A 20189-nucleotide genomic window follows, 5' to 3' on the forward strand; every position below is an offset into this window, starting at 1 on the left:
TGGGAAATTTTTTAAATGGAGTAGCAAAAAATTCGACCTTTTTTTGTGGATCAAACTGCTTTTCGAGATAATTTTTCACCAGCAGCCGCTGAACTTCTTAGAATTATTTTGACCGAAAATTAGAAAAAGATTTTGAATGATCTAAATTCCACAGTTTTTGTCGGCATTTAAGAAGACCGAATCGGAAACCCGATACTTTCCCAACATGCCAACCCGTAAACAGGCGAGCGAGTTAAGATTTCATAGATGACCATCTACTATATCACCGAAATTATACACCGTCCCACACACAATAAACATATTTATGCTAATCCACATTGTGCATTTGTTCGAAAATAGATGACGTCATTTTATTAGGGTACACTCTGGATATAGGCACGTGTAAAATGAGCCACAACACCTGTGATATATTGTTAAAGCGGGGGAGATTTAAATATAAATGTTTATTTATCTTTATAGTATAACAAGTTCACCCATTAACAATCAGCGTGACTTTAAAGGTGATCATGTTATTGTATCTTAATATTTATTGATTTCTTATCTTTACTTTACTATTCACGTGAAATGCTAGTGAACTTCAGATCAAAAAAGGGTTTACCTTTAAAATTAAAAAATGTCACTCTCCTTTTTTATCTTCAGTAGATTACCTGAAAAAAGTAAAGTATTACGAGAGAACTGCAAAATCATTGGGGTTCCTCGAATAAGATGCGTTCTGTCTTATTATTATTAGCGTTTGCGGAATGTCTTTTTCCACATAAGAAATTAATGTATTCAAACTCCTACTGCTGTCCTTTCCCGAGGTAATACCATACACCCCTCCACAAGTCGGAGCCCCGACTCTCGCTTATTTAACGCTCACGACGCGATCGAATTCCTCCTGCCAACATCGCCGGTTGCCGGTTCCACTCCACAAGTGGCCTGTGTTCCCTGTTCCCGACCTGTTATTATCTTAATGACGGTAGCCTATTTGCTTTTGTGTTTTCGAGTCGTCCAAACGAGAGACAATTATGTATTTCTGCTGGAACTGAAGAACCCAGGTTCCTGCTGGAGCGTCTGCTTGGCACTGAGCGAAATTTAGGCACCCTAAATCGGGCTTAAAAAGGGGGATTTGAAAAACATTTTTTGTTTGAACACAAAGTATTTTTAGTTTAAATAAATTAAAAGAATTAGATTATTTTTAGGTGTTTTAAATTGCAAAAAAATTTGTTTATTCAATTTTGTACATTTACTGATTTCTCTTAATGTACGATTCGGTCCTCGCTGCACGTTCTGAGTGCGTCTGTGTGTGAAGGCACGCTGCAGGGGCGCCAGTTTGTATGGGCGTGAGTTTGTCAGTATGTTTGGGCAGACATGGGCAACTGATATGCCCTTGATCACAACCATTCATCACATTTGCCTCAACGTAGACCGCAAAAAATAAGATTTCCTACGGTTTATATACATTCTGGAACCCTTTTTTTATTAATTAGTGATATATATGCAAGTTAATTAAAGTCCTTAAAATCAAAAGATTTTCTAAGAGCCCAACGTTTTCTAACCAAGGATTATAAAATTTTTGAAAATAACGGCGCTTGCCAACACTTATTTTAACGGCACTGCCAGCATTGAGTGCATTTAGAACGGAGAGATTACGGCAAAGAGAGCGAGTGTGGGTGTGCGTGCGCAGGTTGTATTGTGTCTGTGTGTGGGAGAGCCAAACTCACCACGGCATCCAACAAATAGCTCTCCGCTCAGTTTGAGTTCAATTGTTCTGCTCTCGAAGTAGAGATGTCAAAATTCTGAAGACATCATAATGATAAATCCCTATTAAATAAGAAACGAGGGATAATTTTCAAAGTTAATAAAATTTGTTTGATCTGACATAATTTCTTAAGTCTCGATAACTGCATATTTCCTACATTGAGCAGTTCTCCCTCTCTCTCTTGTTGCTCGCGCGCTCTCGCGCTCTCAGCCTGTTGGTAAATTCAACGACCAGGTTTATTCCCCACAGATCCAAAGACCGTCAGTCCATTGAGTTCCGTGGCTCATTGCCCCAACATTTTTCAGCCGCGCCGCTTGTGTGTTCGTTGCCGTTCGAGAAATCCGAAAGATATCAACAAAAAGATGGATACTTGACGTATTGCCACGATAAATATTCCGAAATAATGTTATTTGTGTTCGGAACTGCTAAACGATTTTCGGGTTAATCGAATGACAACATTGCGCAGTGCAGGACACTCGGACTTTGTCGACTTTTTCGATTTTTCGATACGGTTACGGGTTTTTTGTTGTAAACTCGGGTGTAAACAACAAACAAGTGCAGTGGAGTTGTTGTACGCTCCAGAACTGAATAGTGAAAGAGGAAATAGAAAAGTGTGAGTGCAACCAAATTAAACGAAGTGAAAATTGAAGGGGATTGGAAATCGTCTGGCGAAAATTCTTTTTTTTTGCTGTTATGAGTTCTATGCAAATGTAGATGTTTGTGTGCGAGGAAAGAGCGAGAATTCTCCGCCGGCTTTTCCTTCGGATAACGGATCTTCGATCTCGATTGGAAATTACGTGTGTGTGCGTGCTTGCGCAAATTAAAAATCGATATGAATCGGGGCAAAAGGCAGGGCAAATAACAAAAATATATGCGGGTGTAATAAAACTTTAACTCGACAAATAATCGAAAAGAAAAGAAATGCAATTGTTAGCCAGCCACGTACACACATTGTACCTGCACTCGTCTATACAAACAAACAAACATATATGTATATAGCAGAGGCAGCGACGCCGGCAGAATCAAAGCAGAGCGCAAATCGCAAGCCAACAAAAAACACCTTTTCCACCACGTTGAATTGTTATTGTTTTTCGGCCACTCCAGCATAATATTCAACCGAAATCAACACATTACTCGCACCTTATTAAAACCGCACAAACGTACATATGCATAGCAAAAAGTGACTGACCAGTAAAAAACAGAAAAAAGACGACTGCGATTACCAATCCACTAACAAAAAACCCGTCGGCACGTGTTAAACAAATTAAACTTCGTTGTGCAATATTAATATTTTGTTCTTCTGCAGTTAATGTAAAATAGAAAGTATCAAGTGAACTTCTAAACATATCAAATGTACACATTACATATCATCTAAAATTAAAATATCTAAGAAAAGGATAGTACGGATACCACTTGTGAAATATAATTAAAACAGTAAGTACATGCAATGGTTCTTTAAATTAATTTTCGGAGGGATGTACTCGTGGTTATGTTAAAGAGGCTTTATAAAACTCTATTTAGAAAAAGCTGTAATGCTTAGTAACCAAATTTGCTCGTTTTTAAAGGTCCCTTCATAAATATTATTTTATTTAATACATATGTAATTTCTAATCTAAGTGATATCTGTTACCGAATTGTGAAGGATTATTTCCAATTAGACTTGCAATTAGTCATGATTTTATTATCAAAAAATACATAAGAACATAACGTTAAAATTTTAATCTGCAATTTTTTGAAAACCATCACTAGGTTATCTAACCAGTTGTATGTATATGCTTTAAATAAGGATATTTTGTTTGTTATTTTTTGTTTGATGTAGATTTTGAATTTTCTTTTTCTATATCGGTATGATGAAACGCATGAAAATAACAAATGTTTGTAATCGCGATGTTCTTCAAAAATGAATTCAAAACATTTTAAAAGTTCAATGTTCTTGGAAGTTCTTCAATAAATTGCACTTGTTATTCGCGATCTTTGGTAATAACAAATGGCTTTCACATCAAACAGATTGGGGTTCTTGTGAAGAAAAATATCTCAAACTTAAAAAGAACCTTATGTGCCTGACTTTTCAGAAGAGTTTCTAGAGTGCCTTCGATTCCCATTCCCACCATACACCAACACATGGCCGGCTGATTCTCTCGCTCGGGGTGCTCTCTTCTGACCACGGCAGCGGTAGATTATTCCATACTCACCTCAACCTTAAATTGTTGATTCTTCAACTTGTCAAACCGGCTGACAAACCGACCGTCGCTCGTCCGTGTCTGTCTGATGTGAGCTTGTGTTGGTGTGGCGCCATTCCGACGACGCCTCTGCCGCCGACATCGTTACTATTATTTCTTTTATTACGTCAGTGGCGCCAGGCGCTTCCGTCTCGCTCGCACGCCCGCCGCCCTGCCTTTTTTTTTTTACTCTGCACGCAAGCATTCTGTAAGTGTGTGAGTGAGTGAGCGAGTACGTGTGAGTGTGTGTGTTGGTGAGCGTGTTTGTGGGGCTGACTCGTAATTTTGTTGCTGTTGTTCGCTGGTGCCGTTGTTGTCTTCGTTGTTTTTGTTGTTGCCGTCATGCCGGCGGCGCCACTTTTGTCGTCGATAAGGAGCGCAAGAAATGCCAGCAACAAAATGGAAATGCTCGCATGGGCCACACACACACATTTGGGCTGTTAATTTGCGGCGCTCCTCGCTTTGCTCCCCTTGTCCCCCGCCACACACTGGCTCTTCTGCCCCCACCTCTCGCCGTCTCTTTCCCACCAACAGCTGATGCTGCCGCACAGATCTTTTGCATATGCACTGGCGTCGTCTGTCCGTCGGTGGAAGTGGCAGGGGGGAATGGGGAGGAGGCGTGGAGAGGGGCATTACTCACTCAAGCGATCCGATCGGGCAGATTCCTTGCCTTCCACCAAGGGCGTAGTCTGAAGAACGAAAAAGGGGAACACATCAATGCCCATATGTATGTACATACATATTTCTCAAGAGAAAAAGAAAAGTATTTAGTTTTTGGCTAATCCATCGTATAAGGTTTAATAAGAGAGGGTTAGTCGTGCATAAACTAATTACGGAATGTCTTGTAACACTAGTCATGCAATTCTTATTATAAACCAATCAGTATTTCCAAACCGAACCTTTTTGAAATAAAACAAACTTTAAACATATTTGCGGCGATTCGCCATTCAACACTAGCTTCATTCACATTTATCACCTCTTATCAATCCAAAACCGTTTGACTGATTGTTTAATGAGGTTAACAGGTTGAATTCGTTATTGTTAACCATTGTTCGGAACTATTTTAGGTATTTTGTTATCTGCATATGTATATATTGTTTTATGATTATTGTTATTTTCAAATATAACACCTTAAACCTAAAGAAAGGTAACAAGTAAACAAGTCAAGTTTAGATCTCAGTAAATATAAAATGATGATTTCTGTTGACCCCAAACCCCTTTTGACTCCAACCCTGGTTGCCATAAACACGAGTGCATTTTAACGATGCTCGGAAGACCAATTAGGCCAGTGACTAATCAACATGCTTCTCTTTTATTGCAGAGTGCACACTGGACAATACATATCAAAACCGTCGAAAGCATATCAAAGCCAACGAGTGATACGAGGAGTATAAAAAACAGTTAAACAAGTTCCCAATTCCCCTCCGCCGCTCCCCCTCGAAAAACCCAAGGTTCCCAGACACCCACCCCTAGATAACCGAACTGAAAAGAAAGTAAAAATACCGTGACTAGCCGGCCCCGTCGAGTCCGCGAACCAAGTTAGTCAACTACAAATAATGCGCATACAATAGGATCGATGTTACCGCAAAACTGTATGTCCCTCCATGATATTCCCAAGCGAAAAGAAGAGAGAACTATGGCGTTATGCGTCCAGAAACAATCCGGGTCCGTGCGATGGAGCGCCGGGAGCAGTACCGCCCGTCCAGCCACCACGGCCGCCGCCCCCTCCACATCGACACCGCCCTCAGCCTCCCAGCTGTGGCTTCTCCTGCGACGAGGACTCCTCGGCAATGCGACAGACCCCGCCACCGCCCTACAGCTCGATGTCCTGCGCCATGGACTGCTCAGGCTCAGGCTCCGTTTGCCAGAGTTCGATGCAGAGTCACCATCACCACCACCACAACAACAACAACAACAACAGCCACCCGTACCGCCGCCTGCCAAATTACAAGGATCCGTTGTCGCCTCCGTCAGCTTCAGACCGCTGCTTTACCGCTCCTGGCTACAGTTGCGGAAGCTCCTGCGACGATATGTTGATCGACGGAAGCGATCAGGAGCGGAATCAGGAACGGAATGGGGATCGGGGGCAGGTTGTTCAGCAGGTGGACCGCCGAATGCTGAGTGCCAATACCATTGCGACCATGTTTCGGAATTGTTGCGGCGGCGCCACGGATTCCAGCAGCGGATCCACACTCACGATTCCGAACGCCACGAACCGAGCAACCGCCCATCAGCCCCAAAACCAAATGCAGACTGCGAGACGGATTCGCGAGGATTTCGATGCTCTGATGAAGCCGCTGAAGCGGAAGCAGATGGCCGAACTCCTGCTGGCGGTCAAGAGTCGCAAGGATCCGCCGAACAAGACGAATCGCGCTGCTGTGGCCACCGCCGCCTCCACCGCTACACCCACCTACCTGCAGTGCATCCTGATCCAATGCTCGACGGCAGCGGATCGGGAGCAGCATGTAAACGCCAGCCGACTGTTTTTCTGGCCGGAATTGAGGAGCCGCGAGGAGCTGAAGCGACTGCCCTCCTGCCCCGCCGCCCACGACTGCGTCTACACGTGCTGCAACCCGCTGCACTGGTTCCGCATCATGCACCAGCAAGAGACAGGTAGGACAAGAAATCCCTTTACAATAAAGTAGTACTGGAATTCTTAGGCAGTGAAAGCCGTTTAATGTTTTTCTCTTCTTGGTATCAAAATAAATATAATTCTCTAAGATAAACACATCAGAAGATGGGGTTCGATTTGCCTGAATTAAATGATATACGAATATGTATACATATACATATGTATGTTTTTTTAAATATGTATTCAGATTGACATTTGACTTAAGTCCCTTATGGCTTCAATCTTTCTTGGTTTAAAGAACATTTGTGTCTTTCTTATGAAACTTGAATTTTTATTCTGATTGCAAAGGGTTGTGCGATTTTTTAACTTATAAATCCCCAAACTGTATCCACTTTTCAGAATCGTTGTTGGATACCTCCAAAAAGATAGTAATTTTCACTGTTTCTGGGAAAACTTGAATTTTATCGATTCTAGTTCCGGGATCGAATCAGAAAAGGAAAGAGTGTGTGTTTATTTACTGGATTTAGATCGAACGAAACTCATTTGCAATTGGTTTCCCCCTCAATAAATTTGTACCTTATCGAAATCTTTATTGCAGGGGGGAACAACTAATAGCAATCTAAGCGCCAGCTGTGCCAATACTTTTGCCCGCCACTGTATGGAGGTGCAGATACATAGACGCATGTGTGAATGTATTTGGTGGCGCCAGGGCACACAGACAGGCACTCACACTCGCACACACGCTGGCGCTGCGGCATGCGAAATCCATACGAAAATGCCGCCGCTCGCCAATTTTATTTTATTTTTTCGCAAGCGAACATGGGTTGCATTCTGCAGTGGTGTGGGTATTTGTATTTATGAGTGAGTGCTTTTCGGTCTGGAGAGCAAGAGCAAAGCCAAACGAGCCAAAGACAAGGTGCAACCGGTATCTGTGTCTGTATTAGGCATTAAGTTGCTCCAGAAGAAGACTGAATTTCAAGTTCCTACACAGGAAAAAAACAGATTGATAATACTGACATTTATTATCCCTATTTAAAATCTGGTTCTGATGAATTTTTACCTTTCTACAGGAAATCCATTTTTAATTTGTTTAATTTAACAGTTAGAATTCTCTACTTAACATGTTTAAAAAGTTCTGAATTAACGTTTTCAAAAGCGTTTGTTTAGTTCAAAACTATTTATAGCAGTTCAAATAATAATCAAATTAATCGTACATTAATCATATCAAATTTGTTCTCTGTGTGGCTCACTGTGCGCCGCCGCCTTGACTTTTGCCCAGACACAGACACCGAAGACCGCACACACACACCCACCGAATCCGCCGCTCTCCGGCTCATTTATTTCGCTTTATCACACTCACAAACACGGGCACGCACACGTGGAGCCGCGGAGAGAGCGGCGGAGAATGTGCGTGAAAGCGCCACGCAAACGGTCGGCCCAACATGACGGCGACTAAATTCTTTTCAAAATAATTTGCGTAAATTTAGAAACTGGCGCCAGGAAATAATCAGGCGTCGTCGCCAACGCAAACGCAAAAGCTAAAGCTAAAGCAAAGTCAGGCGGCGGAGTCCGTTACCCATTGCCCATACCCATTACCGTACTCGTCCGAGTACTCAAACTGTTCGAAATACAGTCTCAGTACGATAACACGAATTTTTAATATTTTTGAAAAAAAATACATAAAAAGATCTTTAAAATGTTGTATATTGTTTGATTTGTGATACAAAATTAAATTGCTTTTTTACCGTAAATATATTTTTTTAGAAAACATATCCTTTACCCAACACTTATGAACTAACAATGTATTTCAAATATATTTTACTACATTTTTTGGATATTCCACTTTAAAAGCTGAGGATTTGTGTATACATAAACATGATTTTCAAAATTTAAAATAAGCGTTGCCTACTTCATGGCGTCCTTTGTAGAACACTCATACAGTCGACTCTCGTTAATTCAAACCTGCGATAATTCGAACCTCTCTATAATTCAAAGTTATCACGAGGTCCCTACGAAATCTCTTTATATTTCGAACTAAATCAATACATTTTCATACACTTGGTAATTCGAACGAAAAAATCATTGATATTTAACAAAACCACGCGTTAATTCGAACTCATCAGCGTCTAACACTCGACAATTCAAAGTTGCAGAGAAAAAAATTTTGCGACAAGTTTAATCTTGCCTTTGTTTTTGTTTTGATTATATAGTTTTTGACGCACACACTTCTTACGAGTTGGTTTGTGTAGTTATTCAGTTACTGTTACTCTTTCGTTGGTATGCATATTAAAAGTTAGTGTTAGCTAGGAGCCTTAGAAAGTATGTATAAAGAACCTTTGGCAGAGGTGTCAGTTAAGGAAGCAAGATCCTCATTTGATACCTTACAAAGCTTATGTCTACAAAACGAAAGTAATGAAAAAGTATTTCAGGCACTTTTTCTCTTAAAAAAAGTTATTGAGCAGTGTGAGCAGCAGAATTGTGCTTTAAAGCAAGCCAGTATAAAAAGTTCTTTCGAAAATTTCGAAATTTCGAACCATTTGATATTTCAAACACTCGATAATTCGAAATATTTCAAGAGTCCCTCGAGTTTCGAATTAACGAGAGTCGACTGTACCTACAAACAAAAAATTGGCAGATGGTTGCAAAAAACGAAAAATTAATGTTTTTTTCAGAATTTTTCATGTGCTTATGCTAAATGTTGGTTTTACACATTGAACCCAAGTACATTTTTCTTTAAGTTACCTTGAGGATTATGAAGGGGGGACTGTAAGTTAAAACATTCAATGTTTTCAAGCTTGATTCTTTATATGCAAAATATTCAGCATTTGGGAGCTTTACTGTAGCTGAGGCCGCGGCATGTCCGTCGCCACCAGCTAGTTGGCGCATCGTTTAGAGATCCCATTCGCACTACGAGTATGTACATTCGGGCAAACATCGGAGCATGTGCATGTACATATGTACATATGTCCATTACATACATGTGCGCTTTCCGATTTGTTTGTTTTTATTTTTAGCACGCGCATGCACACACTTCGCTATATTATACAAAAAAAAACACGAAGACATAGTGTTTGCATGTGTGGGCATTATACATCGAATGCAGATTGAAAGATGCACCATGCATTTACATTGTAGAATTAACTTTTCATCACGGTTGATAGATGATAGATGAGTGCGATTTATTTATAACCCATTTCCCCGGCCAACAGTTTGCTTTGCACATTGAACGTTATCTAGAACGTGCGTATCACTCGGCCGAGCTTACAACTGTATGCGGACATGGATCGCCGTTCTAGTGTTAATCTAATCGGACTATTATATCAGCACTAAACTGCATGCATGTAATACATCATCTGTGGGCGTATGTGTGCTGCTTGTTTTCATCAATCGCCAGTGGCTTTTATACGGCGAGGAGCATGCCTAACCTCAATTTGAATTAACTCAATGAGGGCTTTTGCGGAAATCTATAACAATTTCACTTATTAAATTCTGTAATAAGCTTACTAATACTATAGTTCCAGACAATTCCCCGAACTATGTGTCATTTATTTCTTAAATAACATGTTAACATGTTCAATTCGTAGTTATTATTTCATTTAATCGCCCAGTTATAATCACATAATTTATTGATAAATAACGACATATGATGTCGTAAATTGCAGTTGGATGTTGTTAAACCATAAAGAACTAAAAAAATCATTTAAATGAGCTATTAAAAAGAGTAAAACTATTCCTTAATTAGGGTAATCCGCAGTAAAAGTAATCGAAGAGATTGTAAGATTGCGGACAAATTAATTAGGAAATTGCATACGTTAACTTGGCGATGTTTAAGTTAATAGCGACCAAGATTAAGATCACCTTTTTTGCCAGCGATTTCAGCGTCTTCCCCTAACCGATAATCACTGTAGATGTGATGGCAGAAAGGCATGTCTATACCGACATTCCTGTGCACAGAACACAATCTTTTGGGAAACATGAAGACTCTGTTCGTGCCGGTCCGCAGATACAGATACACAGATGCAGATACACAGATACACAGCCTCCCTTGCTCGCTGGTCGCTTACCTGTGCCACTTACCTGTGCAACGGAGGCAACTGGAAAAAAGGCTGAACTGAAACCAACTGGCAACAGGCTGGCTCCGTTCTGTTCTGTTCTGGCCGCTTTCCGCTTTCTGGCTTTCTGGCCTTTTGCTGGCTGCCTTTTGCTGGCTGTGTCATCGTCTGGCCGGCGGATGGACGTCCCGACAGTGACTGGTTTTTTAATGATGGCGCCGAACACATTAAACAAGTCGATAATGTTATTCCATCCGCATCGGCCGGGGAACACAATTCCAGGAATTGTAACGACGAGTGGTCCGCCGACCGGTGCCAGTCTTTGGACATCGCGGCTCCAACGTCCCTTCCTCGCAGCGAGGCAACGAGGCAGCGAGGTACCCATAAAAAGGATCATTTTGCGTGCCTCAGCCCCATCCATCCGATCTCATTGAGAGAGGCGCGGTTGGCCATAAAGCTTTGCTTTCGGGGCCTGCACGGTTGAGGTTTTTTTCATGTGTTCCTGTGGATATCGGCAACAGATACATATTTATATAGGCACATTTGCGCTGGCCGAAATTGTTTTAGGCCTCTTCAATGGAACTGAAGGGGGGAATTTGACTAATTAGCTCGTAGACTTGGAGGTTTCAATTTTTCAGTCTTTTCTGAGAAATAATGACAGGTGTGCTTAATTTTCGCTTATAGAAAACAATCGCTACAAAAATTGCTACCTAAAATTGTATTGATTATATTTTTGACTTTAAATTAAATTAAATTTCGTTTAGTTAAACAATATAATATTTAAAATAATTTAATACAATTTAGTTTTAGATTTGGTTAAGTGCAACCAATCCTAACCTCTTTTAATTTAACTTAGAAGCTTCGAAACAAACAATAGTATATGTAGAGTATTCCTTAATAAATCATGCTAATTAAACTCTGAACTAGATTTTTAAAGAGATTAATTACTAACCAGAACCTAAATCTGGAGCACGGTCGATAAATAAAACCGTGGACACTGGGTGGAATTGCCACGTTTAGATTTCAATTACTGGAATCTGAGTCAATAGACTGGCACTCTTTTGCCAGAACCCAGAACACAGAACCCAGAACCGTGAATATTCGGTTGCCTATTCCGCCGACTGGTGGTCATACGATCCATCAGTTTGTTGACGGCGTGCTGGAATTGTTGGCTCTCCCTTTGGTTTCAGTTTCGGTTTCGCTGCGGCGCTCGTGTTTTTTGTTTTTTTTTTTTTTAAGAATTGTTAGATTTTCGTCGTTGGCGTCGATGACGCGGCCGCTCGTAATCAGGTTTAACTGGTACATTGGGGCTTGGGGTTTGGGGTTCGGGGACCATCGGTGGCGAATCGCCACGATCTGGGTACATTTGAGTCGAGTCGAGTTGAGTCGAGTCGCCGGGCGCCGTTGACGAGGCACATCAAGCGATTTATGCGCCGTCAGAATACCAAGATCATTACTACCGATCTCTTATCCCCACCAAAATCTACGCTTACCTGTTGCACTTTGATGGATACTTTTAATGTGCACTTCTTTTATTGCGTTTTTTTTGTTGTCTGAATTTTAATTCGACTCGAATGTTTAATATTGAATTCAATTGAGTTGATGCTAATTAATGCTATTTAGATGCAAAGCCGATTTCGTTTATATCTAGTTTGATTTACATATTGCCGTGCCCCTTAAGCCCAGCAAATTAATCTTTGACATCTTTTTTATCACATTATTAATGCCTTTTATTTATAAGTGCGCAAACAATATGAACAAGTTAAAAGTACCTCTGCAAACATTTTGAGTTTGAAAACCAATACCATTAAATTTCAAAGCTTGCAAGAACTCCATTTTAAATGATTTAATATTTATGGCACTCTCATTAAAGATGTTAGATTTTTTAAGTAATAAGTTAACCCATTAAATGTTAATGCGACGTTTCATAAATTATTGAATTTATTGAATTGAATGAGAAATATCTTCGGGTCTGGCAGGCAATTCATTGAGGCCTTTGTTTGTGGCAATCTCAGCCGCCAAATACGACCCGTTCCGTTTGCTTTTTTGGAAGTGAAATGAGAGAATGAAAACGGAGTAGAATGTAAGCGAGATTAAACACAGCGCCAGCGGAGATCGCCGCACATCAAACGATTTCTGCGCCAATAAAATGTCCCCCAGTGCGGCTGCCTGATATGCAAAGATTATTTATTTATATATCGCCGCGCTGATGTTTGGCTTGCTTACGCTTACGCCTGGGTTTGTTTCGCCTGCCTTTTCTTTTCCTCTTGGCCTGGCCTTTGTTTTTGTTTGGCTTTGTTGCTCTCTCGCTCTCTCTCTCTGTTTTTGTTTCGCTTTGATTTGCTGTTCAAATATTCGAACACTAGTATGTATTAGTTTTGCGAACCATGATCTCATCCTATGTGCGCCCCGACTAGAAGACGCGCATTTATAACTCGAACTTTTGATTAACTCGAAATTGTTTGTAATTATTCATGAACATGGGGATCAGCATTTGAAAATGCTTGCAGTAAATGCTTTCCGTTGACCATTTCATAATGCTGATAAAACTATTATTATTGGGGTTTTATATTGGACAAGGTGCACGTTATTTATTATTGTTATCATGACATATACTTTTATGTTCTAGAAGAGATTTTGAGTACAGAACTTTTAAATGTAAAAGTTTAATGATCCAGACTAAAAGTGGTTAAACAAAATAAGGTTAATTACCTAACTTTAATGGCTTAAGATCCGTAATAATTTCCCTAAGAACTTCCAATAGTCAAACTTAAAGCCTTCGTGTGTATCTGCAAGATATCTAATGCAATCCCTTCCATAATTGTGCCATTTCAGACGCCCAACCGCCGCCATACCAACGCTCAAAAATGCTGAGACTGAGAGATGCAGGTAAGCCACTCCCCTATATAGAGTTTCGATCCGAGGATACTGACCCAAAACTCAATTCTTGCAGATTCCGAAGAAGACTCGCAGAACGATGCAAATTCGGCGGCGCTGAGCACGTGGAGTGCGCAGAGCAGCAGCATTTCGAGCACCTTCAAGCCGCCTCTCTTCGAGTCATTCACCACTGATGGAAATGGTGAGTTTAGTGCCCAATAACACCACCCCTCTCTTGTGAGTCTCCCCCGCTTATCAGTCGATTAGGAGAGTGCACAGATAGAAATATTTATTACAAAAAGTTTGTTCCCAAAAAAAATCTTAGTTTAAAGTTTAATAAGAAACGACTGACAAATAATTATTCTTTCTTTAAAAAATTAAATGAAATCTAAACATTTACAATTGGATTTGCAATTTTTTTACGAATAGCCATTTGAGAAGTTTTTAAGGTGTAGAAGAGTGAGAGAGCCAAAAGTGTTGCGATTATTTTGCCATGTAGGTGTGTGGGGCCTTCGTTGTTGTGTGTGTGAGCGGGCGCTCTTTCTCTCGCTGGCAAATTGTTGTTGCTCCCGTGGCGCCAGCTTGCCGCGTCAGGTCGTCACTTTCTATATTGATATTAACTTTTAAGCGAAAACAGCAAAAACGAAATGAAAATAAATAATGAGCGAAAAACAAACACGGGCGGCGGCAGACTGAGCGAAAGAGAGAGCGCGGAGAGCGAGGAGCGAGGTGAGTTGGCGCTCTCGATGGCGCCACAATCTTAGCGCTAACTTACAAGAGTGTTCGAAAAGATGGGCAAAAGGGGGGCGAAAGGGGGACCAAAAGGGGTCCTACGGGGGCTATGATATCATTCACGGCATTACCATTACCCGGCAACTGAGACGGCACCGTGAAACTGGCCAGAACTCACACACACCACCTTGTATTTGGCTTTTTTTATGGCATTGTACTGGCGACAAAACGACGGAAAACTATTACATTTAAATGGACCGTTAAGTTGCGGCTTTACGACGATTGGGTGACAGGCCAGTTAAAAATAGATTGAAATTCCAAATTGATTGATTTCCAACAGAGTTTTGACAAATGCACATTGTTTGGATACTCATTGAATTGCGAATGCGATAATAAGGTGTTCATGACTTCTTAGGGTTGAATGGGCTTTTTCTATTTATCAGTTATTTTATTTTGTATGCCTTTTAGTTTCATTGATCATTGAATTCATTGATTAAAGTAAATTATGGAAATTTTTAGGCAAAGGGTTTAGTATTTTATAATTGAATCAAAACTTTTCGTTTCATTATGATTAACAAAATAAAAGCATTCAAGTAGTTTTTCCAAGTTTGGATTATACTCTAACAACAATTAACTGTTGGTGCTGAATTTTTGTAAGTTTAAGTCCACTGAGTTAGTACCAACTACATATCTACTCTCTTGAGCAATCGATTTAATTACCAAATTGCCTTGATGCAACATCATCGCCGGTGGGACTCCACTAAATGGAGCACACACAAGTCGAACATCCGTGTTTCCCCGAAGGCAACACATGTGTGCCACCAACAAACTTACAGGCCACTGCCTCGACCCACACATGCACACAGATTGAAGATAAAATATTCTAAATTTAAAGATGATGCAGCAGCCCGTGGATTCGGGCATCTAACACAAACGTATGTACATTTATGTACCTACTTACATAAATATTAGCAAGAAGAATCAACAGCCATGAAGCGGCGCTACGAATTTACAAATATGTACTACAGGAAAAAGTGCAGTGGGTTGGTCTCTCATGCAGAACCTTCCAAGAATGCCAAACTTTTTCAAGTTGAATGCACTTCGCATTACACACATTTTCCAAATGTTCTCTGTCATTAAACATTTATAGATACACCTGAAATGGCCATAAATCAACAAATACATATATAAATATTGTGGAAAGCAATTCGTTGGGTAGAGATTTTTGAAGAACTCCCATTCCCAATTTCACATTTTCTAACACCAACTATAGTTCACTTCTTCCCCATCCTAAAATAAAAATACCCAAAAATGAGGAAAGTATAGCACATAAATTGCAGTATACTCTATACGGATGAAGCAGTCTAATTTCCAAAGTAAATATTCAATTCCAACCCGTTTTGAGGTTGCCCAATTTTTCATTCCCCATTTTTCCAAATCACCTTTCGCTCGGATCAACTTCACTGGCCCACAATCTTGTCGGGTTCTCGCCTAGTTGAGCGCGACGCCAGCCTGGTGGGGTAAACAATTTTTCGTGGCCATGGCGAGACGCGACGGAATCGCCGGCGTCGACCTAATTAGGTAAACATCGGACAGGCGCCACTTGCAGCGTCCAAACGCCCCCACTTCCCCCGCCGCTTTCGGCACATTCTTTGCCATGCAAAATTTTAAAAGCCGTCTACGGATTTATTGCGATATATTTTTACTTGGCGCCACTGCCGCCCGCCTGGGCTTGGCCTTAGCGCCTTTCGGCCTTTTCGTTCCGATTTATTCTCGGCGAGCGCGTGCTGGCCATTGTTGGCCGTTTTCCCTGCGATTTTCGCTGAACTCGGCGATTGTACATATGTACATATACGACGGTATGGTCCGCCAATGCACACACAATTCTCGAATTGGCTCTCGTCGTTCTGGCCAACTGCACCACCAATCGACTATCGACCCGCTGGCATTGTTGCAATTGGCAATTTGGCCACCATGGCGTATGCGCGATATTTGCACTGTGCCGTCAAAAAATGCTGTTTATGCCATTGTTGATTGATAAATCAAGCCATGACAAGGGTGTGTTTATGCTGGCAATGGTGTCAGCTCAAATAGGTACTAAAAAGTATATAAATACGGATTCGGTGGCGTATACGCAATATTTGCATTGTACGATTTAACGACCGCAAATCTTAAATTCGGATCATCTTGTTTACTAATTCTGAGATATTCATAGGAATTTCATTGCCCACACGTATATTTTTTTAATTAAATGTGAATTTCCAAATTTATGAATGGTTTAATGTGGCCATAAATATTAAATAATTTGTACTCAAAGCCCACACATTCGATGACTCTCGTTAGCAAGGATTTCAAATAAAGAGTTGCACTTGTTTCTCACTTTGTTATTGGCCCGACACGCGTTCGGAATCGGAATATACAAATGAACCCATAAACAGACTCTGTGGGTTTGCGTACTATATATGTATGTGCATATGTTTGTATATACATATATACATATATACAGCCGCACAGACCGATATATGCGCGAACGAAAACCACATACGTACGCGACGCCGGTCTGTTTACGTAATGCCCTGGCGCCAAAATTATTACCATTTAAATGTCTGAGCACACAAGTGAGTGTGAACGTAATGTGAATGCGGCTGTTTGGATGTGCGACTCGCTGAATTCGCCGTCGTCTCTTCGTTCTTTCTGTGCTTTAAAACGATGTAGCGACCGCTTACTCGCCCGATAATGAAGCAAACCATAGGGCTTGAAATGTTATGGCAAATTTAAATCACATTTTATTGCCGGTGGAAAGAGTTATTGCCGCCTTAACTTACAATTTGTATGCGGGTTACAAGACTACGTTTTAATTAATTGTTATTGATGGGAACAACTTTATCGCAGACATATTTAAGAATTTAATTAGTCGCCTATCTGGGTGATAAGTTAGCAAGTTAACGCGACATCGCAATCAAAAAGCGTTTAGTTAGGCGCCATCTAAAGTGTGAAAGATATGCACTTAGACACAATTTAATGGTTTTAATAAATGTGTAAAATGTGATAATCCATTCGACTTTTACGATTCCTTGATACTAAAATTCATTAAATGTTTGTTTTCGCTTAACCCAAAGGTTTCTAATTATTTTCTTGTCTGGTTTTAATTATTTAACTAGTTTTGTAAGTTAGTTTGTTACTGAAATGATTTCAAACTCGGCGCTAAGACAGTTTAAATTATGGCTTAGCTTAACCGCAACCACAGTTTATGGTACCTTGCTAACATTAAGAATTTAAAGTGAAACAATAACCTTTATAAATTCGTTTCTTTTGTGTATTTCAGATCATAACATCAACAGCGCGGAGTGGTGCCAAATCGCCTACTGGGAGATGGCCCACCGAGTCGGGGAGTTCTTCCACGCCAGAACGAAAGCAGTCAATATCTACACCGATGGGATCGTAGGCAGCGATGGGGATAGTATGTGCCTACGTGACCTTGCTCCCGCAGCCAAGCAAAACCACTCGGAGTTGGTGCAAATTACGCGACAGAAGGTTGGATTGGGTAAGAAAAAGAGACTTTTATCTTGGAGGCACATTTTAACCGGGTTTTGGATTGCAGGGGTCACATTGAGTCTGGAGAGCGGCGATGTTTGGATCTACAACCGCGGAAACTTACCCGTGTTTGTGGACTCACCCACCCTGGCTGAAAATCTGGACCGTGTGTGTAAGGTGATGCCCGGTGATTGCCTGAAGGCCTTTGAAACAAATAGGTAAGATATGAGAACACAAACCTTTGCTTTAATTAGTAATTATATAACAATAAAATGAACTAATAAGTTAAGTGAAAACAGTATTATATATATTAAATAATGTATATCTCTTTTTTTGTATAGGGCCAAACAGCTTAGCATTGAACGTGAGGGACATCACCACATGGGACCCGTCGACTACTTCAGCATCAAGATCAGCTTCGTAAAGGGCTGGGGACCGGACTACAAAAGACAGGACATCATGGGCTGCCCCTGCTGGCTGGAGGTGCACTTTAGTCATCTGCGGTGACAGTACCTGCTGCGGGCCCTTTCGGCAGGACCTCATCCGGCAACCCAGCACCAGGACGAGTCTTTGGCGTGCGGTGGATGCAGCTGTGACCTGGTGAGCAGCTGGCGGCGCGAAGGAAATCGGCGATCGCGTCAACTGCTCCGGAAAGCGCAGAAGCTGCTGACCAGACTGTGCAGACAGGTCTGCGCACTGGCGGAGGATCAGGAATCGAGGACGAGATGGAGGTGCCTGGCGGGCAGGAGATCGAGCCGCCAGTTAACCAATAAACAACCAATAATTTGGAACAACAAAGGACTGCAAAAGAAATCATTTTAAATGTTAATATGTATACATAATTACGAAACAAGTTTCAATTACTGCTAGTAGACACATCGAAATTAATTTTAACGCATCTGAGTCGCATTAAGTGAGGAAAGTCATGAAGTCGAGGAGTCTGGCGAGTTGAATTGATATCAGGGACTGTAACCGCTATAAATTTATATATAAAACTGACTAATAATTTTCTTTTCTGATTTTATTACCTAAAGGTAATGATTAACTTTGATTTATATTAAAAACAACATGCAACATTCATTATGGTTGAGTAGTGATTACTAATAATCATTAATGATTAATTATATACTTTTTGGTACTCAAAAATAATGATTATTCCTCGAGTTCAAGCCACAAAAATAAGAAATTATTGCCTTTGAGTGATTGAAAGAAAACACATTGAATGAAATCATGATAGATTCGCAAGTACTAACCAATTTCGACTGATTTTTTTTACCGTGAAAATCAGAAACATTTAAATTTTCGGTCCCTGATTCAAATACATAGTAATTGTTAAACAAACATAGAAAAAATTGAAATCCTGTGATTCACTCTATATATACACATGTAGTTTGTACCGATGCGTGGAGCTAGAGCTCCTTGCCAGTAGCTATATGATATGTATAAATACTTAACTTATATATGTATACATACTTAACTGAAGGCACATCAGGGTTAACAGTTTCGAGAATGGCAAATAGACTAGTTACGATACAACATTCAGAAGCCACTACCTTTTCTATGCGACGTTTTTAAGAGAGCCCAAGCCCATAATTTATACCCCACCCAACTGAAACCAAACATCACTGAAATACAAATCTGTTCAGTAGAATCTGCATAGATTATAGGTTAATTAAAAATCACCATTGAATTCGATTCGGTTTTAGACTCTAGCGCATAGGGATCAGATTGGCTTTAAGAAAGCATACGTCATGTTCGAACATTATTTGTTTTATGTTGATATTTTGACTGTTTTCGTTGTCATGGCATTCATTCATCGCTTAAATTGAAACAAACTATCATCTGTAATGTATTAAAAATCGCACCAAGATACTTCCAGCTGTTAAGTAACAAATAATTATTTTATTTAAATCTGAAATCATCTTTCGTCCATGCATGTTTCACAAACACAAACTTCGGTTGCATTTCCGCCTGTGGGAAATGCCAATTCGAGCGTTTGGTATAGTAGCAAAAATCCTTGCGCTAGAGCTTCTAACCTCTGTACCAAACAATATCGTATGTAGGCCATCCTAGAATCCCAGCCTTGTATGTATGTCCTGCTAAGAATAAAATCGATCCACGTAAAACCATTGTTACCATTTTCTCACTGTTAAACGAAGACCGTGTTCAGCAAATTCATAAATAGGTACGTGATTATTGTGTGTATGTATATTTTAATTCCAAAAAAGCACTATAAAAATAGTAACAAACGTACTCATGAGCAAAGTTACTGGGCTGATTTTAAAAATTTCTCCTCATGTTAGATTACATTGTAAAAAGTCTGGAGACATGAATGCATACAATAGCTTCAATATGATCAAATATTTAATCAGTGCAGTTATACTGTTAAGTTTAAAAACTTGTAATAAAATTTCAATATATTTACAAAAACAATTGGGACACCGAATACAATTTCATTTATA

The 20189-nt window shown here is 40.3% G+C and overlaps 1 protein-coding gene across 2 annotated transcripts; it reads left to right on the forward strand.

Moving 5' to 3' along the window:
* The first annotated feature begins 2002 nt into the window (after window positions 1-2002).
* LOC108096815 (mothers against decapentaplegic homolog 6) lies at window positions 2003-20160 on the forward strand. 2 transcript variants are annotated; one of them, XM_017198710.2, is made up of 8 exons: window positions 2003-2354; window positions 3048-3175; window positions 5282-6573; window positions 13420-13473; window positions 13538-13663; window positions 17519-17737; window positions 17795-17945; window positions 18069-20160. In XM_017198710.2, the coding sequence occupies exons 3-8, from the start codon at window positions 5565-5567 to the stop codon at window positions 18232-18234; spliced, it is 1725 nt and encodes a 574-aa protein (XP_017054199.1). In that variant the 5' UTR covers window positions 2003-2354; window positions 3048-3175; window positions 5282-5564; the 3' UTR covers window positions 18235-20160. The 2 variants fall into 2 exon arrangements, with proteins under 2 accessions (XP_017054199.1, XP_017054209.1); XM_017198720.1 differs by lacking the exon at window positions 2003-2354 and having other exon boundaries at window positions 2361-3175.
* The last annotated feature ends 29 nt before the right edge of the window (window positions 20161-20189 follow it).

The sequence above is a fragment of the Drosophila ficusphila genome, unplaced genomic scaffold (genome assembly GCF_018152265.1).
Source record: "Drosophila ficusphila isolate 14025-0441.05 unplaced genomic scaffold, ASM1815226v1 contig_791, whole genome shotgun sequence".
Lineage (NCBI taxonomy): Eukaryota > Metazoa > Arthropoda > Insecta > Diptera > Drosophilidae > Drosophila > Drosophila ficusphila.